The 21,070-nt window shown below is 42.1% G+C and overlaps 1 protein-coding gene across 2 annotated transcripts in view; it reads right to left on the bottom strand.

The window, feature by feature from the left end:
* LOC144269920 (H(+)/Cl(-) exchange transporter 5) overlaps positions 1-21,070 on the bottom strand; it is a 92,080-nt gene that overhangs the window by 4,825 nt on the left and 66,185 nt on the right. For both annotated transcript variants that reach the window (XM_077825988.1, XM_077825987.1), the window contains exons 3-12: positions 19,223-19,374; positions 16,771-16,870; positions 13,901-14,088; positions 12,575-12,697; positions 11,794-12,000; positions 10,359-10,439; positions 8,295-8,837; positions 5,304-5,490; positions 3,004-3,402; positions 299-515 (exon numbers count right to left, since the gene is read on the bottom strand). In XM_077825988.1, the coding sequence (XP_077682114.1) occupies positions 299-515; positions 3,004-3,402; positions 5,304-5,490; positions 8,295-8,837; positions 10,359-10,439; positions 11,794-12,000; positions 12,575-12,697; positions 13,901-14,088; positions 16,771-16,870; positions 19,223-19,374 (2,197 nt within the window). The remainder of the gene's footprint in view (positions 1-298; positions 516-3,003; positions 3,403-5,303; positions 5,491-8,294; positions 8,838-10,358; positions 10,440-11,793; positions 12,001-12,574; positions 12,698-13,900; positions 14,089-16,770; positions 16,871-19,222; positions 19,375-21,070) is intronic.

Genomic DNA, 21,070 nt, shown 5'->3' with positions numbered 1-21,070 from the left:
AATGGCTTTAACCCCTCCCAAACTGTTTGCTGCCTTTACCAGCAAGGTCTATTGTTTTAATGCAATTTGATGGTGAGCTACCCCTGCTTTTTACTTTTTCTATGCTTTGAGTTCTCTATTATACAGATGTAAAACTAGAATGACTCCAACTAAATCAATGGGGTTACTCAGGATTTACACCAGTTGAAAAGGAGGGAAGAATTTGACTTCCTGAGCTCAACAAGCAATTTTTAATGCTTTGCATTCAGCGCTACCCTGTTAGATTCTCAGCCCAAATTCCTCCGTGCGGCGTTCTCACCCATTGTGAGTGACGAGGCACTGGCGCAGTCCCAGCTTGCGGAATATATCCACAACTATCTCCATGGGCGTTTGGTCTGTCACCGTGAATGGACTGAGGTCCAGGATGCTCCTGAGTTTGAGCATGGATGGGGAACTCGGAGGCAGCGGAGGAGAGTGGTCAGTGAAATAAATAATTGAAGTGCTCACAATTCCATCCTGCTTCTTCCGGGCATTTTCTGAGTGAGAGACATTGTGGGTTATAAAGGGAAGACATTTAAAGCACAGGTTTTTGCTCCCTCTGTTCCCATTCACAGAGCTTTAAAGAACCCTTCCTTCATCTACTCAAGCAAAGGAGCAGCAGAGGCTCTCTCTCAAGTCATCTCTCCAGCCACCTGAGGGGGCGGGGTGACGACACTGGACACCAACTTCCTTTTCTCAGCTGAAGATATCCCAGGCCCTGGGGCACCATAATCATCCCACTCCTGAATGCTACTTCAGCTCAGCACATTACATACAGCTCAACATTCACAACAGAGTTTGGATTAACTTTTTGGTGCTGCCAGACCAGTTGCATCACCTTGTTGCTGCCAAGAAACCCACCTATAGAAGAGCATTTCTGGAGATGACTAGAGGACAGTGCTGGGCACAGATCTGCTGCTCAGGAGAAGTGAGAGAGGGATAATAGTTTGCCTTTACATAGCACTAGCCATAAAAGGACCTTCAATCTACCCATCTATACAGAACTTTTTAAGATGGGCAAACTGAGGCACACAGGGGTATGCAACATGTTCAATGCCCTTATCCAGCTACTGAATCGGGTCCCTTTCATATATAGTACAGAAGAATATTTTATAGCAATTTAATAGATAAGGATCACTATGTACACTTGATTAGAAAGAAGATTCCCCCCAGTCATTGAAGACATGGCTCAGGTAAGGTACTCTTCAGCTTTGGAAAGTTTACTTTAATGAGAGTAGCAGACTTCACCTCCCAACCACAATAGGCCAATCTGATAGTAGCCACAGTGTCTGGAGACCATTTAATGATCATTATTGCCTACAACAACAAGGAGAGCAGCTGGCCTGACTTCCAGAAGTCTGAATTCAGAATGGGTCCAGCTTAGACATTCACCAATCAGATCAGGCTGACCACTGGGAATGAATTCTTCTTTGTGCATCTTCAGCAAGCAGGAACTACTACACAGGAAAATCTCTGCAGTCCTGACTAAATGGGACCACGTTGTACCCCAGTGCGGTCAGGCCCAAGGAAGGAAATCATTAAGCTGTAATGTACCTTTCCTGCATTTCCTTCCCTCCCATTGTCAATGGCTGAAATATTTAGTGAGATACGTATCAAGCACAAGCATTCCCATACGGAGAGCCAGTGAGTGAAGTCTGTACTGCATGTAGCCTGCAGATTCCCACCAAAATCAACAGGTGTTTTTTGTGCACTACAGAGTCTCTCACTAACACGAGCATGGACAGGGCTGGTTCACACAGATCTGGGTCCCCCCTTACAAGCTACATTAGGGGGCTCAAGAGAATGTGTTTGCTCTGCCTGCGCAAACTCCTCTGCCACGCCAGGCAAAAGGATTCCATCCCACGGAGGGCACCAACAGGTAGCATGCCCAGAGACAGTGCTTGTGTCCTTGAAAAAACAAAGACGAGTCCTTGTGGCACCTTAGAGACTAACAAATTTATCTGGGCATAAACTTTTGTGGGCTAGTACCCACTCTGTCAGATGCATGGAGTGGAAAACACAGGAGCCGGTATATATACATGAAAAGATGTGACTTGCCTTACCAAGTGTGAGGTCAGTCTAACGAGACAATTCAATTGACAGCAGGATACCAACGGAGGAAAAATAACTTCTGAAGTGGTAATAAGAGTGGCCCATTTCAGACAGTTGACAAGAAGGTGTGAGAAACAATGGGGAAATTAGTATTGGGGAAATTAGGTTTAGGTTTTGTAATGACCCAAGCATTCCCAGTCTTTATTCAGGCCTAATCTGATGGTGTCCAGCTTGCAAATTAATTGGAGAGTTCCTGATAAGCAAGAGGGTAAGGAGAATTTGCAACATGCCCAAGACAGTGCTGTGATGAAAGAGGAGTAATCCTTATTTCTCAAGCTCTGGGTCAACACAAAGTTGCTCACACTCCCCACCAAATGGCACCGAAGCATGACTAGCAAATAGCACACTAGCCTTTCAACCTGTCCCTGGTGGAGTGGAGGTTGGTGGGAACCCTGTGACTTTGATCCCTCCATCTGCAGGATTGGCAGCACAGTCTCAAATGGCCCTGGGTGTGGCCGAAACACTGACAAGTCGCTATAAGGCAATAGCCAGACACACTCTTTCAAGTGCTTTTCAAGCTTTGTTTTTAAATGCATGGAACCAACAAAACTCCAACCACATTGAAGCTTAGCTGCAGAAAGTGTCTTTCAAAAATAAGCCAGCCGATAAAACAGAATATTTTTAGTTGCTGCTGGGTCAAAGCCTTATTCTCCATGGCAGTGCTCTTGTTGCATTGATTTAGTCAAACACATGCTGAGTGGCACTTTGCACACCAAGGCTCAGGGTGATGGAAGTTACATGCCCTGATCACAGGCGTTGTATAATGGCAACGCTCACTGAAGCCTATATCTACTGCACTCTATTTAACAAGTTGTAACTGGTCTCTGACTGCAAAATTTTTATCCACATTGCATTCTGCCTTACTTCTCTTACCAATTGAAATGATGAGATCTCGCCGGAGGACAAATCCGACCAGCCTCTGGGACTCCCGGGACACCACCACTGGATAGCCGCTGTAAGTGGTTTCATTGATTATGGCCTCTACATCCTCTACCATCATGCTGTCCTGTGTGATGACAGTCAGAACAGGGTCATTCCGCCGGGGCCTCATTACGTCCATGGCGAGAGTCTTATGCGAGAACTCCTCCTTGGCTTCTAGGAAGGGGTAGCCATTGAGACGAATATGGGCATCATAGATGCCCTCCCGTCCAATCGCATCTGCCACCCACTTGCTAGTCATGGCTGCAGCCATTAGAGGAACAATGTATTCCAGTCCACCAGTAAGCTCAAACATAATGACTACCAGCGACACAGTCATACGGGTTACTCCACCTGCAAAGCAGAACAAAAGTCTCAGAGTTTGACACACTCCTAGGGACTCCCAACAAGAGCTCCCTTGTTTCTGATGTGCAATGTAGGCATACTACACTAAAGTCAGCTCTGCCATCCTGAGATGTAGCAGATGGACATCCCTAGTCTTCACATTCTATGTATAGACAGGACGTTTTCAAGGTTACACTGGAAAACAAATGTGAATATAGGTAAATGTTACTTAATTACAAAATGTCCATGCTTTACAGCAGATTGGTTATACATTTTAGTCTGGATTATAGGAGTCATTAAGTTTGTTTCGGATAGATCTGGTTCTCAGTGTCACTTAAATTCCATGAAGCCAGAGTTGTTCCTCGACTCTCCCATAGTACACAGAAGCAGCCCCAAGGAACCACACATTCATATCAGCTGGTTGGGCATACTTCCGATCTGGACTGTTGCCTCATGTTTTCGTGGACAGAATCATGAAATTCAGTGGGTCTGCTACCACGAGGAACTAACAGAACCTCTGAAATGTGTCTGATATCTACATTGGTTAGTATGTTATTTCCTTTGACAGTTTAGATTTACATTATTTATTAATTTCCCAGCAAGCAGGAACTGAGAACCATTAGTTAGTAATAAATATACATGTAACTACTGTTACAGGGCAAGGCCAGATGGCTATAGTAAAGTAGTGAGGAAAAGGTTTGTTAGCCCCAGGCTAACAAATCTCTGGTACCATGGTAACCTAATGGCAGTTGCTCCAGGTTCATCAAGACACCTGGGGCCAATTAAGATCCCTCTAGAAAGCAGTGGAGATAGCTAGGTTGATTGGGACACCTGAAGCCAATCAAGGGCTGGCTGGAACTAGTTAAAAGCCTCCCAGTTAGTCAGTGAGGTGCGCGTGTCAGGAGCTGTAGGAGGAAGCTGCGCTGTTGGAGGAACTAAGCAGTACAAATCCCTATCAGGCGCAAGGAAGGAGGTCCTGAGGTAAAGGTGAAGGAGACATTGAGTAGGGGCTGCTCTGGGGAAGTGGCCCAGGGAAGTGTACATGTCCTATTTCCAAAAAGTCAGCTACCATAGCTGCTACTATTAGGGTCCCTGGGCTGGAGCCTGGAGTAGAGGGCTTTCCCATCCCTTCCGCGATTAATCACTGAGACTGGGAGACAACAGAGACTGTGCGAAGGAGGATAGCTTCTCCTCACCTCCCTTGCTGGCTTATGATGAAAATGGCTCAATAAGCTGTGATCCTTGCCTCTAGAGAGAGAAGGGCTATGTGGAGGGTCACAGTGAGCCCCTGAGGCTAGTGAAATCCGCCAGGAAACGCAGGACCCCCGGAAACAAGGACAGAGCTTTGTCACACTGAAGTTGGTGTGACTTGTGATGAAAACCAAAGGCAAAACAGATCTTTGGAAAGCATAAGGCACATTGCAGTCTATTAGGTTGGGAATTGTGTCTCAGGGTGGAACCCAGTCAGATATGCTTCTACTTCACAAAAAGGGATTTTTGTTAAATGGATTAAATGCTCCCAAAAACCCCCAACAGAGTACATGAAACAAGAATTGTACCATGAAGCAGAAAGGCTGACAGAAGGACTAAAAGCCTAGAGAAAGACTTAAAATCAATTAGGTTGACCAGGGATTTAAGTATTTACTCAGGAAATTCCCACTGAAGTGTTTCATCTCATTTCCAAGGACATCATGGTGTAAACTAGAGCAGGCAGAAATATGATCAACGCATTACGAAGAACAGTTTCAAAGTTTCCTCTCTCCAGATAAAAGCAGTTTCAAAGTCCGCAAAACTAGTAGCATTTCACACAAAATCATTTCTCTGCAACTCCGAAGGCAGCTCTGTAGATAACTGACAAAGTATCACACTAAGTTTTGCCTTTAAACTAGCAGCAAATATTTATTGCTTACCTAGACATGCTGCAGCACCAACCATTGCATAAAGGCCAGGAGTGATGCAATCAGCCCCTTGACTGCACCAGCCACTGAAAATAGTCCAGTCATGGTGATAGTAAGCCAGCTGCTCCATTCCTACACCTAGCAGTCTGCCTACTATGGCACCAACTGCCATGCTGGGAATGAAGAGACCCGAAGGGACCTACCAAAAAAATCCAAACACATTAGTGTAAGGTAAAGGCACGTTTGCAACAGTAAGTCAACATACACGGAGGGGTAACAGACTTAGAAGTTGAACACAGAATCAGTTTGGCAGTCATCATCAACTATGCTTGTTGGCGATAATCATTAAACTATGTACTGATCTGCTCCCTGCAGAAGGAAGGATACATACTGTCCTGACAGCGCTAGGACATCCGGAATGAACAGGTAAAATACAATGTGTACGGTGCCTGCCTGGATAACACAGCCCTTACTGTAACATTCATTCTCAGTTCCCTACGTAATCAACGGTACTTACCTGTCACTCACACCTAAAACAGTGCAAGGTTTGTGAGAAGAACTCTGCTATAAAGAACGTGGCTTTAGCCTGAGGAGCCGACAACTGATCATTTCAGAAACACAGAAGAACTGAATGAGACAGACACCATGCTTTACAATATCACCCCCAGCCCCCACCCCATTTAAAGGAAAGACATGGGGGCATTCGACATCCCAGAGGAAGGTTTAGGTACCACACACTGCCTCCTTTCCTGTCTTATGCTTCCACCATTAGTTTCCAATGAAAACTTGTATACTAGGCTCAAATCTTAAGCCATGTACATTGTTTGTGATAACTCTATGGTGACAGCACCAAAACACAATCGCAGATTGAAAAGGAGGTCTTATTGTGAGTAGGGTGTTCCAGAGCCCATCTTCATTTCTTTATTGGTGTTTACTTACACTATGGTGGATTATACCTGCATACATATAGTACCCCCCTACACCCAGGATTTGTTCCCATACATACCTGGTTACTGTTGTTCTGTTTAATAAGTTTCTAATAAGCCATCATCCTATGAGAATATAACAAAATAGCTACACACGCAATATATTAGTGTTCCCCTATGCCTTTCCAGCTGGACAATTGCTGTGTGTGGTCATATATGTGAAACACCCGAATGGAGTGAAAATTCCATCGCTAAAAATAGAAAAATCCCTCTCCCCAGACTGAAAAAATTCAAACTGAGCCTTGCCACAGTGGTCCCCAGAATTAGGTCTTACAGGGACCATTAATAATTCTCACAGCCATATTCACATAATTTACTCTGACATAATTTGGCTTATAAAGTAAAAAGTGCTTTCAGTCAAACTGTCAGACTAGCTGAAAGCATCACATCCTTTTCTCATACATTTGAGCACTGTCCATTGTAGCAATGGACCACTTCACTGTAACATGAAAGGGGAAGTTGTTTTGCATATATTTAGTGATTCATAAGTTTGCCTTTAGTGGAATTAGATGATCAGTCACTTTTCAAATACTGGGAAAAAGATCCTTAGTTTGCAGTCTACAGCCAGCATCTCAAATTCCCCCCTGCCCCCATCAGTTTCTTATGAGGAAGCCTCCAAGTGCATAATAACCTTAGTTGCTCAAAAGGTTGCCACTGAATAAGCATGAAAGGGTCTTGCATCTGATACTCTAGGATACTATACGTTTTTTTTTTTTTAAAATGAAAATAGCTCACAACCACTGTCAAAGCAAATCATGTCCAAAGGAGGGTATTTCCAATTAACTATCTTAAGAAATGACCATTTAAAATAAATCAAGCTGAAAAAGACTCCCAGGGGCTACATTTTTATGAGTGCACTTTGATTCTGCCTGCAAAAAATGCAGAAGCTGGAAGGATGTGAGAAATTAAGTTGCAATTAAGTTGCATACAATGAACTTAATGTTTTATACACGCAACTTCACTGTCAAGTTCTAGTCTAAGCCTCCAAAAGCAAGACAATTCAGAACTGTGCTTGTTGCTCCATTTTTAAGTAATCTCAAGAAGTGGGTGTGGCAGAGATGGAGATGCCCTGTGAATACTATGTTGCCTGGTCGGTGAGATTGTTGTACACTGAGTTATAAGACTTACAAGCTTAATAGAGGCTACGGATAAAACAAGTAGGAAAGCAACCCAATGGATCTAGGTAAGCAGCCTCCCAGCAAACGCTGAGGGCAATTACAAGACACTGGCATACTTCTAGGGTGAAGTATTTTGCCAGTCTGGGAGACTACAGGTCAAAAAGATATTAATCAGTGAAAGCCTTTTCAGGAGAAAATGGGTCAGCTGTCAAGAAGAGAGGCTGGCACAGGGAAAGATCCTGCAGGGGGGTCTGAAGGCATTAAGGCCTTCCCCCCAGATCCAGGGAATCGGTAAGCCACAGGGAAAGGCTGGCATGCATATACACTGGGTTATTGCTTTTGAGATCTGTTTTCTCTGAAATGCCTTTGCTTTGAGAAGGCTGCCTGGGTACTGGTTACCACTTGCTCCTGGGGGAAAGAGATCCACAGGCACTGAAGATAAGTCAGGCCTGCTGTGATTATCATAGGGGACTGCAGGTGAGGCCTGGTTTGAGAGAATCACATGATCCTTCCAAAGACAGGTGATGGCTCACAGCCTGAGAGGGGTGCACTCAAAGAAACCAATAGGGGTCAGAGGTGCACTTAGCCCAGTGATTGTGACAGTGGAGTGTTGCAAAACACGGCTAACAGTAACACTGCTAACTACCAATAACTAGGCACAGTTAGAAGAGTTCAGAATGGAGGTAAAATTTGCAAGAGCATACTAGTCGCTTTGCATGAGATCAGCCCCATTGGAAGTCCATGGGATGTAGGCTATTAAGTGATTAAGGCTCATTTGAAAATTACTACACTTGATCCTTAACATTTAGAACAACTGAGTTTCACTTTCTGCCAATTCTTTACAAAAGACATGGATTTCAATCTTTCTATCTGCATACCATTTTACTTGTCATTCTCACCTTCATGCCAAAAGTGAATATGGTAATGAAGACTTTCAGGATAAGGGCCAAAGCCAGCTGCCACATAGCTGTGTAGACTCCTGGGCCAGCGGCTCGGTCCGGCAGATTATCCCCTTTGGTGCTGTTGAAGTCATTCACGTACTCACAGAGCTTGGAGAAATCCAGGAGCCCACAGTCATTGAACAGCTCAGAAATCAGCTCACTGGTGCTCATACGGGTATACTCATTGGGGAAAGCCAGAACAGCTGTGATGGCAGTCACAATAAGCACTTCCAGCACAGGATACTTGCCAAGTTTGGTTGTCTTACGTCTTCTGCACCAGGCAATGTTGCTGCGAATAAAGAAAGATCCCCAAAGACCACCAAAGATTCCCAAAAGTATGAATGGCACGAGCTCTAGAAGATGCCACGGTGTGTGAAACTCCACGTAAAACAGAACCAGACGACTGTTTCCAAACGGGTTGATGGAGCGCAGAGTGAACGCTGCTACCAGGGCGGCAAAGAAAGATCTCCACAGTGTCTTGAGGGGAAAATAATAACTCACCTAAAAAGGGGGGAAAGGCAGATTCAGTCATTTATTATAAACTGACATTAATTACTGTCCAGTAAGAGCTACCCTTGCATAAAGTAGGGTTAAGGACTCTAACGTAGAAGGCTGGTGCGAGATTCCTTACCTATCACACAGTACTGTATATATAAACAGCAATATTATACTCAACACATTACACACATGCATAGAGTAGCCTTTATACTAGTGTGTTTAAATACCGTACGCTACAGATAAATTGTTTTACTCAGTGAACCACCAAGCATTATAAAACTTAAAAACATTGGCTACTTAAAATACCAAATTGGCCTAGAAATAGTAGTAAGCCATGGACCAGTCAAGCTACTGCTTCATTCAAAAGGAACACCCCTTTATATAGTGAAGTGACACATGAATGGCATAGTAGCCCTGAGCGCACCATGTGTGTACCCTACGTATACTATCCATTGGAGACTTCAGACTACTTCCACAATCTGGGATTAAGTCAGATGATTTCCAAGCCATATTTACAATGAACACATGTTTATGAAAGGTTATTTCAGAGGTGCAATCGATAGTGATACTAGACAGAATGTAGAATTTTTTTCAAAACATGGTATAAGGTTCTGGGCTTGAAAATATAAAGGTGGCAATGCTTTTTATTTAGTAAGGGGGAAAGGGGCATCTAGATGGCCTCACCGATTAATACCTATGTCTTATACCAGGTACCCGGGCCTGATCTTGAGTTCCATTCTTGATTGGTCGCATGGAAGATAAGTTTTGTGGTCAATCTGATCATTTGTGGGCATTGGCTACACAGAAAGCCATCCCCCGCAGGGTAAGTGAATATTACTTTGAGAATGTTGTGATACAAACGGCTGACCGCTGGAGCTGAATGCCTGGTTACATATCACTGATTAGTTTGGCATGATGCATCAGAGCTGAGCTGTAAGGCAGTTGCTACAGTGGCTATCACGATCTTGCCACTCAGAACAGGAATGAGAGGGTTGCTAATCATAACATTAAATTCTTAAAAGGGTAGCAATGATCTATTCTATCTGTGTGGCTTGTGGCCCCCCCCAAAACTCAACTAAATTAGAAGTCTCCTTGGAGAGAACCAAGACTGGATTATCAAGGTGGATACAGATTAGGATTGAGGTACACCATCAGCGTTTTTTGGGGGGGTTGGGGGGAGTAGTGCGAGATAGAGTTCGGGAAACAAGACTATGAAAACTGGGGGGTCACAGGTCACATGCAATGGCACAGCTGTGTGGGGGAATTATCAGTACTGCTGCAAAAAGAAAGACACTAATTCAGAAGTAAACCTTTCAAAACCAAAGCATTCAGCTGACTCACACAAGCATTCGTGTTGCTTAGCTAACACTTATAAATACTCCAAATGATATTTAACTGTGTATGCTTCCTCTGCATGAAAACAGCCACGGAGGGCATTGAAGTGCCGTATGGTAAAAGAGCAGGAGCAGTTAGTATGTGTGCAATAAAATAACTTGCCAGGAGTAAATACAAAGTTCAGATTACCTCTTCCAGACTAAACAATACCCCTCCAATTGGTGCACCAAAAGCTACGGACACGCCAGCAGCTGCAGCAGCTGACAAAACCTAAATCAAGAGGTTAGAAGTCAGACACGGACAATAGTTATATTACTCCTTTGTTCAAGTAGGTACATTTTGTACAGCTCAGATGTCTATTGTATAGCTCACCTAACATCTGAATTGATTTAAAATATGACCACAGTAAACAGGTGAAATGACCTAAATAAACTGGAGATATATTCCATAATTTACTACAAAATGTTACCATTAACATTTAACATTCTCTATTCCCAAACTTGGTAGTATCAATGTGCTTACAATTACCTCCTTCCTCAGATTTCATGTTCTATCTGTGTCTTGGAAAAAAGTTAAGTACAAAAAAGTCACAATATCAATAGCATAAAACACAAAAAGGTATTTTCTTGTTAATTCTACAATCAACAATCACATGGCTATCTGTACTCCTTACACCTTTTATCCAGTTTCCTAGAAATAATTAATTCATGAAATTCTAAACAAGAGACTGCGTGGAATCATTCATGATACTTAAATTGTGTCTTAAAATAGTGTTGTATTTATGGTTGCCAGATGATAATACAGACAAGGTGATACTACATATCTCAGTCATCACTTTCCAAGATTTACCATAAAATGTCATAGGATGTTATGATAATATTTTGTAGTAACTTATGGAATAGATCTCCAATTTATTTAGGTCATTTCACCTGTTTACTTTGGTCGTATTTTAAATCAATTCAGATGTTAGAATTCTCTCCTGAACTAGTTAGGTTCTTCTAATGCACCCATCTCCATGGTATTTGAGTGTCAGATGACCCAATTCCTCAGCCTGTACTCAGGCTGAGTAGTGCTTACTCCTATCCAAGTCCACAAAGCACTACTTGTGCAAGTCCGAGAACTCAAGGGCTGCAGAATTGCGCTCAAAGCAAGTTTATATCACTTGCTAATATTTATCTCACAAACCAGCAAAAATCCCTACCCTGTGTACATTGTGGGAAAGTATCATTTCCTGGTAGAAATATTTTCACAGGGGAAGTCAAACACAAATATTTTTTGTTCCAAATAAGTGTTGCATTTGATTAAGTTTAAGAAGTTGGTGCTAGATTCCTTACCTATCAGACAGTGTGTGTATATATATATATATATATATAAACAGCAATATTATACTCAACACATTACACAGGCACAGACTAGTCTTCACACTAGTATGTTTGCATACTGTATACTAAAGATAAGTTGTTTTACTCAATGATCTGCAGAACCACCACTCTAAATTTTTTAAAAATTGGCTACTTATATTCCAAATTGGACTAGAAATAGTAGTAAGCCATTCAGCATCTAGTGCGAAGCCCACAAATCTTCCCCTGCAGTATAAAACAATGTTACAGTATCTTTGTTTTACCTCTCTGCGTTTGGCCTCATTTTTCCTGTATTTGGTGAAAAGGTGACACAAGATGTTTCCACAACAGCAAGCTACATGCACCAAGGGGCCCTCTTTCCCCAAACTCAAGCCAGACGATACTGCCAACACCAAGGTAACAGTTTTGATTATCAGGGTCCACTTGCCCAAATAGCCTCTAATGATGAAACCACTCAAGATAGTTTTGATCTGAAAGTCAAAGCAAAGTTTTATAGCCTTTCATTCAAATATTTGGTCTGCTAATTGGCTAGATCTCTATTTTATCAGAGGCCCACTATGCTGTCAAGGACTTTGTTTTACAGTTTTATTAAACACTTTATAGTTGCTAAACAGTTAATTTCTTTCATATTTTCACTGAAAGTAAACAAAGTTAACTGTTTGTTCACGACGCCAGCTAATCTCTGCCAAGCTGCTGGCTAGCACACTCTCTAAGTGCTATACAAACAGTACTGTTTGTTTAAACTTCTATGATGACATGCTGATGGGGAAGGTGTTTTTTAAAATATTTTTGCAGTCACTACTTAGAGACATGGGAGACTAGTTATATTTTAACACTGCAATTTGAAATGAAGCAAAAAGTTAGACCATTCTGATTCTTTTCTAGTCTACATTTTTTAAAAGTGCAATTTTCCTTAAATTTCCATGGTATTGTCATCTTTTGATGAACAATTACATCCCTCCTCAATCCCAGAAACAACCTTTAGCCAAATGATGGAAAATATTTCAGACGGCTTTGTTTGAGGAAAGTGACAGACCGACTCACCTCTGGGATTCCTGAGCCACAAGCATAAGGTGCAAATCCCCTGACCAGCAACACTGCAAGGAGAGAGAATACCAGGGCCCAGAGAACATACATGAAGTAATTGAGAATGTATGCAAATGCCCCCTGAAATGGAGAAAAAAATTGCTTGATTAAGACTGTCATCCTCAATCAAAATCACATTGTCTATGAAATACTTAAAGAGATTGACAGGGAGGGAGGGAAGCATGTAGAATTTGTGTTTTATGCAGTGACCACGTAGTACATGGCAAGCCAATACAGAAGCAGTGGGATTAGGGTGATCAGACAGCAAATGTGAAAAATCGGGACAGGGGATGTGGGGGTAATAGGAGCCTATATAAGAAAAAGACCCAAAAATCGGGACTGTCCCTATAAAATCGGGACATCTGGTCACTCTAAGTGGGATATCTTGTGAGCGTAGAGTACATTGGCTAATAAAGTGGACCATGTGGTTTTTAGGACAGGCTTAACTTAGAGGATAAAGATATACACCACCATCTGAACAAATATGAACGTCCTACTTATTGGACACACTGGTACTGAACAAGCTCTTAAATCCTGTTCTCAAAAAAACCAAAAACAAAAAACCAGCAAATTCTGCATTGCCCGAAAAAGATTTAAAAACTGTGCATAGAACACTTTGGAAGGCCAAGAACTCACATGTGTGTTAGCACACTAATACCTTTACACAATGTAATAAGCTTTCAGCTGCCCTCACTGGATAGAACATAAACATAACTAAGCTTGGAAGAATTTGATTTTTATTGGTTAATGTCGGTAAACATCAATTTCACTATTTGCACCAAACTGACAAAATATATTTCTATCAATAAATAATCAGAATGTACAGATAGGCAAAGAGAAATACTACTTGAGAACTTAGGGTTTGATCTGAGGATATTTACTTCATATATTTGGCCATGTGATTTTGAAAATTTGCGTCTCAACAATTAGCGAACTTTAAGTTTTGAATCTCTGTGTCTGTCACGAAATAATTGTCTGACATCAGATTGTCTGACACACCCCACAATTTTATGCAACGGTGAAAATTTTAAAAAAATGCTTAAAAATGAACACTGATAGTATCAGTCAAAATTATAAAACAATTAAAAAATTGAATTTGCTAAGCCTAAACATAAAGCAGTGGAGTTATTTTTATTCATACAACTGAAAGATGCCAGCATTTGGTATTAAGACTGATGGACACTTCAGGCTTGAAGTATGCTTGCCCTGCCACAATGAACCCTGTGACTAAGTAAATGTGCAAAAAATAGACCAGCAACAGAATCAATTCTTTTTACATCTCACCTCTCCATGGCCAATTATAAGCTGCGACCAGCTCTCCCACTCTGGGCACTTATCCCTATCCTCAAAGGTTGCCTCATTGGAATTCCAGCAGCAGTGTTCATGGTTAAACCAGAAGCCTGACATACACAGTCCTTCTTTCAAATCGGTCATCCAATGAGCAGAGATGTCTATCAGACCAGCTAGAGAACCTAACGTGAAAACAAAGATAAAAAGTTAGGAATGATCTCTCACAGACTGCTGGGATCTCCTGAACATTACATCTCCTGTGGCATTCTGGTACATTTACCGTAGGGACAAACACAACCCTTGCAGTATTTACTTATGTACATACTGTGAGGCACTCTATATGATTTTATAAAAATATGCTAATGAGTGTGAATATAACGTAACTGGAATATGCTTCATGCAAAAGGTCTCTTGTAAGGTATCATTACAAAGCTTATAATCTACTGAGTGTGGTCATCCTAGTTGTATAAATGTATCACTCTTGTATCTGAAACTAGAAATATAAAACACAACTCTGAAGGCCTACTCTAATTATGCAAAATGTGGGCCATTAATGCTGGTTTGGAATCTTGATGGCTCCTATTAACCAGGACAACTGTCTGTAGATGGTGCTGTTTCACTTGTATGTCTTCCTGTATACATGTGTGCTGGCAAGTGGGTAATGAAGTCTTACAGTGACATGCGATCATGTCACCTGAACTGGAATCCATCTTTAATTTGGTGCTTTTCCATTGAGAAGGAGGGTGTGGGATCCCAGAGAGGGGCAAAGGATTCCCGCCTCATGCAAAAGATATATAAGTGGGTGGAACAGAACAAAGGGAGGCAGACATCCTGAGAAATCCCCTAGCTACCACGTGAGCTGGAACAAGGGCTGTACCAGGGGAAGGATTGTGCCCAGACTAGAAAGGTGTCCAGTCTGTGAAAGAAACTTATTGAAACACATCTCTGAGGGTGAGATTTTATCTGTATTCAGTTTTATTACTGTATTAGGCTTAGATTTGCGTGTTTTATTTTATTTTGCTTGGTAATTCACTTTGTTCTGTCTGTTACTACTTGGAACCACTTAAATCCTACTTTCTGTATTTAATAAAATAACTTTTTACTTATTAATTAATCCAGAGTATGTATTGATACCTGGGGGGCAGGGGGGAGAAACAGCTGTGCATATCTCTCTATCAGTGTTCTAGAGGGCGAACAATTTATGAGTTTACCCTGTATAAGCTTTATACAGGGTAAAACAGATTTATCTGGAGTTTGGACCCCATTGGGAGTTGGGCATCTGAGTGTTAAAGGCAGGAACACTTCTTAAATTGCTTTCAGTTAGGTCTGCAGCTTTGGGGCCCGTGGTTCAGACCTTGGGTCTGTGTTGGAGCAGACTGGCATGTCTGGCTCAGCAAGACAGGGCGCTGGAGTCCCAAGCTGGCAGAGAAAGCAGGGGCAGAAGTAGTCTTGGCACATCAGCTGGCAACCTCCAGGGGGTTTCTGTGATCCAACCCGTCACACATAAAATTTATGTTTGTTCTTTGAAGAGCTAAAGGTAAGATTCACTAATGGATGTTTTTAAATGTGTGTGGGAGAGAAGTGCCCCAATATTTCAACATTTGACAGAAAAAATTGCACAAAGTCCCACCCCAGGCATCAGAACATAATTCATTTTGGTTAGCAGGTAAGTTTTTCCAATATAAATATGGTGTGACAGATAATTTTTGAGGTGCAGAAGGGGTAAGAGATCACATTTATGGAGTGCCTAAACAAAAAAGGTCTTGTGCTCTCTACAGAACTTAAGCACTAAATCTACAGTTCTACTAACAACATTGACTCTGGTGCACGAGCAATGTAGGACTCGAAAGAAGCCATTTCCAATAGCCATTAGAAACCAAGAAAATTACAGGTATGTGCCAAATGGAAGTAGGAGAAAGTTGGTAAGGAAACAAGGTCTATGTTTTTGGTGTGATATTCCCATGATCCCTAACATCCTTAGAATAGATGCCTTCAGATGAGTTGTCCCCAACTTCCAACACTGCAGGAAACTTCACATGTTTAACAAGGTGACCATGAATGGAGTCAGCCTGATTTATATCAGTAAGTCTGTGTATAGTATATTCCAGAGGTCATGCCAGCTGTTTAGCAATACTCTTCCAATGCACATTAATGAAAAAGGGCCACAACAAAGTGTAATTTCCGTGTGTCAGTAGGCAAATTGTCTATGTAAATATGAATATATCCGCATTGTTTATTGTAAGAGTTTAGCTGCTTCCTGTTGATTTATCACTGCTCCACTGGCTCCAGTTCTTTCTGATACAGTTTAAAGGTATCTGCAAATCTGTCTCTCTGAATTGTCTGGGAACTGGCCACCTGACAGCCCCTCCCCCTCACCTTTATCCCATTGCAGCAATTAAAAATGAGCAAAAAATCTCCTGCTGTTAGTCCCTGGAGTTGGCCTCTCCAGTACTGACAGGAGAGTGTGGGGTCCCAAACTTTGGAACTTGCTCCCTTTGGCTGCTGGCCAGAGCCATTCTTTGGTGACCGACAGGGTATGATGAAGATGAGATGTTTCTGTTTGATTTCTCCTTGTTGGGCTGAGTCTTCTATTTGCAGTGGTAACAGCAGATTTAGTATGCCCAGGAAGGGTAATTCTAGCTGGTTTGATTTTTGTGTCATGACACTCCCACACTATGGCAGTAAGTGCTTAAATATAATTTCATATTCCACTGCAAAACCATGTAAGCAGAACTGGGAGCACTCATCTCTGGGCCAGAAAGTCACAGGCTCTGGTCACACAAGAGTTTTGGTTAGGAGGAATCAATGCAGACACTATAGTGCAGGACTGGGAATTCATTTTTAAAACTGTATTGTCCTCTCACCTGCTAACAGCCCTATGAAGAGCATCAACAGCCAACCAGAAAAGGCATCGCTCACGCTGTGAATCAGGGCCCATGTTGACTCTTTACTTTTACTAGCAATCTGGAGGAAAGGTTTAACAAGGCAGACATTAGACATTCTTTAGCAGACACACAGACAGATCTATTTTAGAAGCATATATTTTTAATTAATGCTGAAAAAATACTAATAGTAACATCAGGGTCTGAGTGTCTCCCACCAATACAGAAAAATCAGAGTAAAGGTTCAAATTCTATCCTTTATTCACGTGATTGTACCCAGGAAATGCAGGGTTTCCAAAATCAAAACATCCAGTATTGCAAGCAACGCATTACATAGAGTAGGTACAAAAACATGATTCAAGGACAATTAAGCTTCCCCAAACCGGGAAAATCAAAGAAAAGATTAAATCAAACATTCACCTTAAATGTCTTTTCCCATTTAAACACACAAACTTGCATATTATTCTTTAGTTCTCTCAAACCCAGCATTTTTAGTAATAGGACTGTTGTCCTGAGCAGTTTGTGGAAACAGAACTACCTTCAGAGCATTTCATGTCCACCTGTCATGCCACGTACCCTCAATTAGTATACGAATTCCTAGATAGATACACATTTTTCAGCAAGGTGCAAATGCTTAGTGTGTTCAATCTAGTCCTTTGACCATGGGAGGAATGACAAAGGCTGGGCATTACTTTGAGCACTCAGGTAGACTCTTATCTGTGATATGCAAGGTCTTGACAATCTCAGGAATTGAGTTTGTGTGTGTAAATCCCCATTAATGGAAACGTTATTTCAAAACAGCTTTTTAGGCCAGACATTTTGGTTCAGAGGTATTGAACTGTTCCGAGGAGGCCTCTTAAGGCTTAGACACAGTTCTGAGTCTCAAGATCAAAGCTGATAACTTCTTCTAAGGCTCTGCCCTATAAAATTTACCTAACATTTGATAATATTTTAAGTTTGTTCATCTTACTGCTCTTGAAGGCTGAATGAAAGGATCAAACGTGGGCTATTGAGCGCACTAACAATTCTGGTGCAAGTCCCAGTACACAGTCCATTATTTCTCCTGGGTAAAAGACCCAATGGCCAAACAACAAATCCCCTTTAACTGGAATAAATAAGGTGAGCAGATATCTTTCTGGCTGAAGGATTTTAATTACTTGTTTCTTTAGATTTTGCCTTTCAGCAGCAACAGCCAGATTGTTTATGAGCATAGCTACTACTGACCTCGTGAGGCTGGGGGAGGGAGTTTTTGGAAAGGATAAATTATCTGCCGTAGGTTTCTTTTTACGGTTGCAAACTGATCTTTTTGGCCAGTTAGTAATTTTTGGTTTGACCTGGTCTGAATTTGTTTGTACAGAGGAGGTAGCATTATTAGCCGCATGTCTGGGCATTTCTCAACTAGGCTATTCATGTCAATCACCATATTTTCCATTTTCTTTTCTATGCAATCCCTTTGGTTTAGTTCCCACCATAGACAGCGATGAAGGAGCTGTGGGGGTGGGAGGAATCATGCTTGTAGCATCTACACAGCCATTTACAGGGTCTTTGAGCACTTGTTCCTCTTTGGGATAGTCCAGGCATCACACAAGATTGGCACACTTCCTGTGCTGACAGGCAGTCTTAGATCTGGGGACTCCTCACTTGTTAAGACAGAGGCCACTGTCATGCTCAGTGTAACTTTCAAAAGAATACTTTGGCAAACAGAGTTACATTTAATATGCTTAGGCCAGTCACTGCCCTATAAAAAGCCTGCCAACACATGTCTTATGATACAGGAGGCAGTGAGCTTAATTTCCCATTTAAGGCACGCTCTGCCATTCTAATCCAATTCCTTCACCGCACAACGCCAGAAAGCGCTGGGGAAGGAATTCATGAGTTACTTCTCTTTAGTCTTCTCCAACAGAGAACGTGTTTTCAAGGCTGAAAATGAATGGCTATGTTTTTATTGTTTGATAATAGCCATTATGTGATCAAAAAGAAATCTTGCTCTTCCTTACAAACAAAACTATGTACATAGTGTGTTCACTATCTTCCCCAGTTCAAATATTATCCCCAAATAATAGTAATGCAGTTCCCAGAAACCTCCCATATCCTGGATGCAGAGAAACTCAGGAAAAGATGAGCCAACTAAAATTTATCCCAATTCTTCAATCCCACGTTCCATTCAGAGAGTCTAACAATCCTTGCACAGAGATGCAGGGCAGCTGGTACATTTTGATGACGGGTAAAAGTTTGTACCTAAGTTTCCTTCGACTAAAAGATCACCTGTGGAAAAGTGCTCGGGTCACTCACTGGGAGCAACCCCTCCACCCTCAGATACTCCTATAAGTGTCCCCAGATTAAAGTATTCAGAGACAAGGAGATAAAGTTTATATGCAGACAATTCTGCTTTGCACGACCAGCGAAAAGCAAAGCAGCAAGAAACAAAACTTACCTCTCTGTGTCTGTCCCGGTCTCTGGACTTCTCTCTCACCCAGTCGATAGTATTGAAATCTTCATAGGTACCCACACCAGGCAGAGGTTCCTCCAGAAAATCCATCATCTGGCTTGTGCCATTCATCCCTCCTCCATTATATAAGGAGAACCCTGAAAAAACAGAACGAATGAAAGGTATGAGCATCTGCATTAATTCCAACATTCCCCACCTCTTAGGATGCCAATAGAGGTGATGAATGCAGTCCTAGGTAAAGGTAGGTAGTTATTCAATCACTCCTTGAGCACACAGATTTGTTGAGAAAAGAAGTCAGTCTACCAATGACTAAGTGGCGCAACATACCCATGCATTAGATACACTCATGTTCTCATCCCAGACCATAGTGAACAGAGGTTCACATCATGAAACCACCCTGTATTGTGACAAAACTACAATTGTCTGTCCAAGGTTGACCAAGGAACAGTACAGAGTGGAGGGGGGTGGCATTAATGTCTGGCAATAACTACTGTTATTAGTCCCTGGCTTTCATGAGTATGACCGACAATACCCCCTGCAGGGATTCCTAACTATACTTTTCTCTCTTGGGAGAGTGGAGAGGGACTTAGTCCTATTTAAAACTACAGCAAATATTTAAAAAAAAAATCAAAAATCAAAGTGTTGCAGCTGGCAGAGCAGAGGATGAGCAGCCCTGGGAGCAAGTCCTGAGTGAGGCGTGCATTTGGTAGCTACTCTGACAGATTAGAGAGATGCAGGAGGCATAGGAAGCACACACACACAAAAAAAGCATTAGTCAAAAGGCTTGAAAAATTCACCCTACAAACCGCTAACCTAAGGCTCCTCAACAGGCTGATATACACTGGGGTGCCCCAAGCCACTTTGTTTCCTGTCCAATCTCCTGCAGGTCAGAATGGAAGATCCTGGTCTGCAACCAACTGAACCCTAATCTCCCAGATAAAGCAATCCCTCCCAACACAACTAAATCTATTAATGCTGCATCCCATCACAAAAAGCAGCAGCTCCTAATAAATCAAGTTAAAACTGCCCCTCACCTCAAGATATATTTATAGCAACTCCCCACACAAATCAGTGTTGTGCAGCCCCTTCCTTGCAATAAATCCATTTATGGTATATCTTCCCTCCTCCCTGCAAGTCTAAGAGCCTTCTGCTCCAGTGGATGGATCCCTGCATCGCGCTCTGCAACCCCACCTCAGCCCACCCTTCCTCCCAGGGCACTTGTCTGCTAACAGCAGCGCCTAGAGCAGCTGACCCCGAGAAGCAGCACTGGGTTATGCTTCGCTTGCATTTGGAAGAGAATTCCCCCACTTCCAAATGTAAAGACTAGAATTTTTTTTTAGGAGGGTGTGGGGAGAGAGGAAGTGAAAGCTGGATTTTTTGAGTCCTGGTGTTAGACATCTTCAACAGTCAGTATCACTGACCTATACAGAGTGGCATTTAAGAAAATGCATGCCAAAAACAGGAGGCAAGTAGGGAAAGAAAAACAGCCCTATAATGAAGATGACAATAACAGCAAGCAACATAATGCTAGAAAAAACAAAACCAACAAGAGATACTGCTGTGTATTAATTGTATTAGAGCACAGCAAAGAGGTCTCAACTGAGACTGGGACCTTGCTGTAACAGCCAATGTATACACACATACTAAGAGTTCATGCCCCTAGGAGCAGACAACTTAGGTAGACAAGGTAAGACAAAGGGTGGGAAGGAAAACAGGCACAGAGGGGAAGTAAAACTATTTTCCCAAGGTGACAGAGATGAGAACAGAACCCAGATCTCCTGACTCTCGGTCCAGTGGCCTCCCCATGTTCTCTCCCAAGAATAAAGCCACTGA

This window comes from Eretmochelys imbricata, chromosome 9, assembly GCF_965152235.1.
Source record: "Eretmochelys imbricata isolate rEreImb1 chromosome 9, rEreImb1.hap1, whole genome shotgun sequence".
In the NCBI taxonomy this organism is placed as follows: domain Eukaryota; kingdom Metazoa; phylum Chordata; order Testudines; family Cheloniidae; genus Eretmochelys; species Eretmochelys imbricata.
Note: the sequence above shows the minus strand (reverse complement) of the source record. Positions and strands in the feature narration are given on the sequence as shown.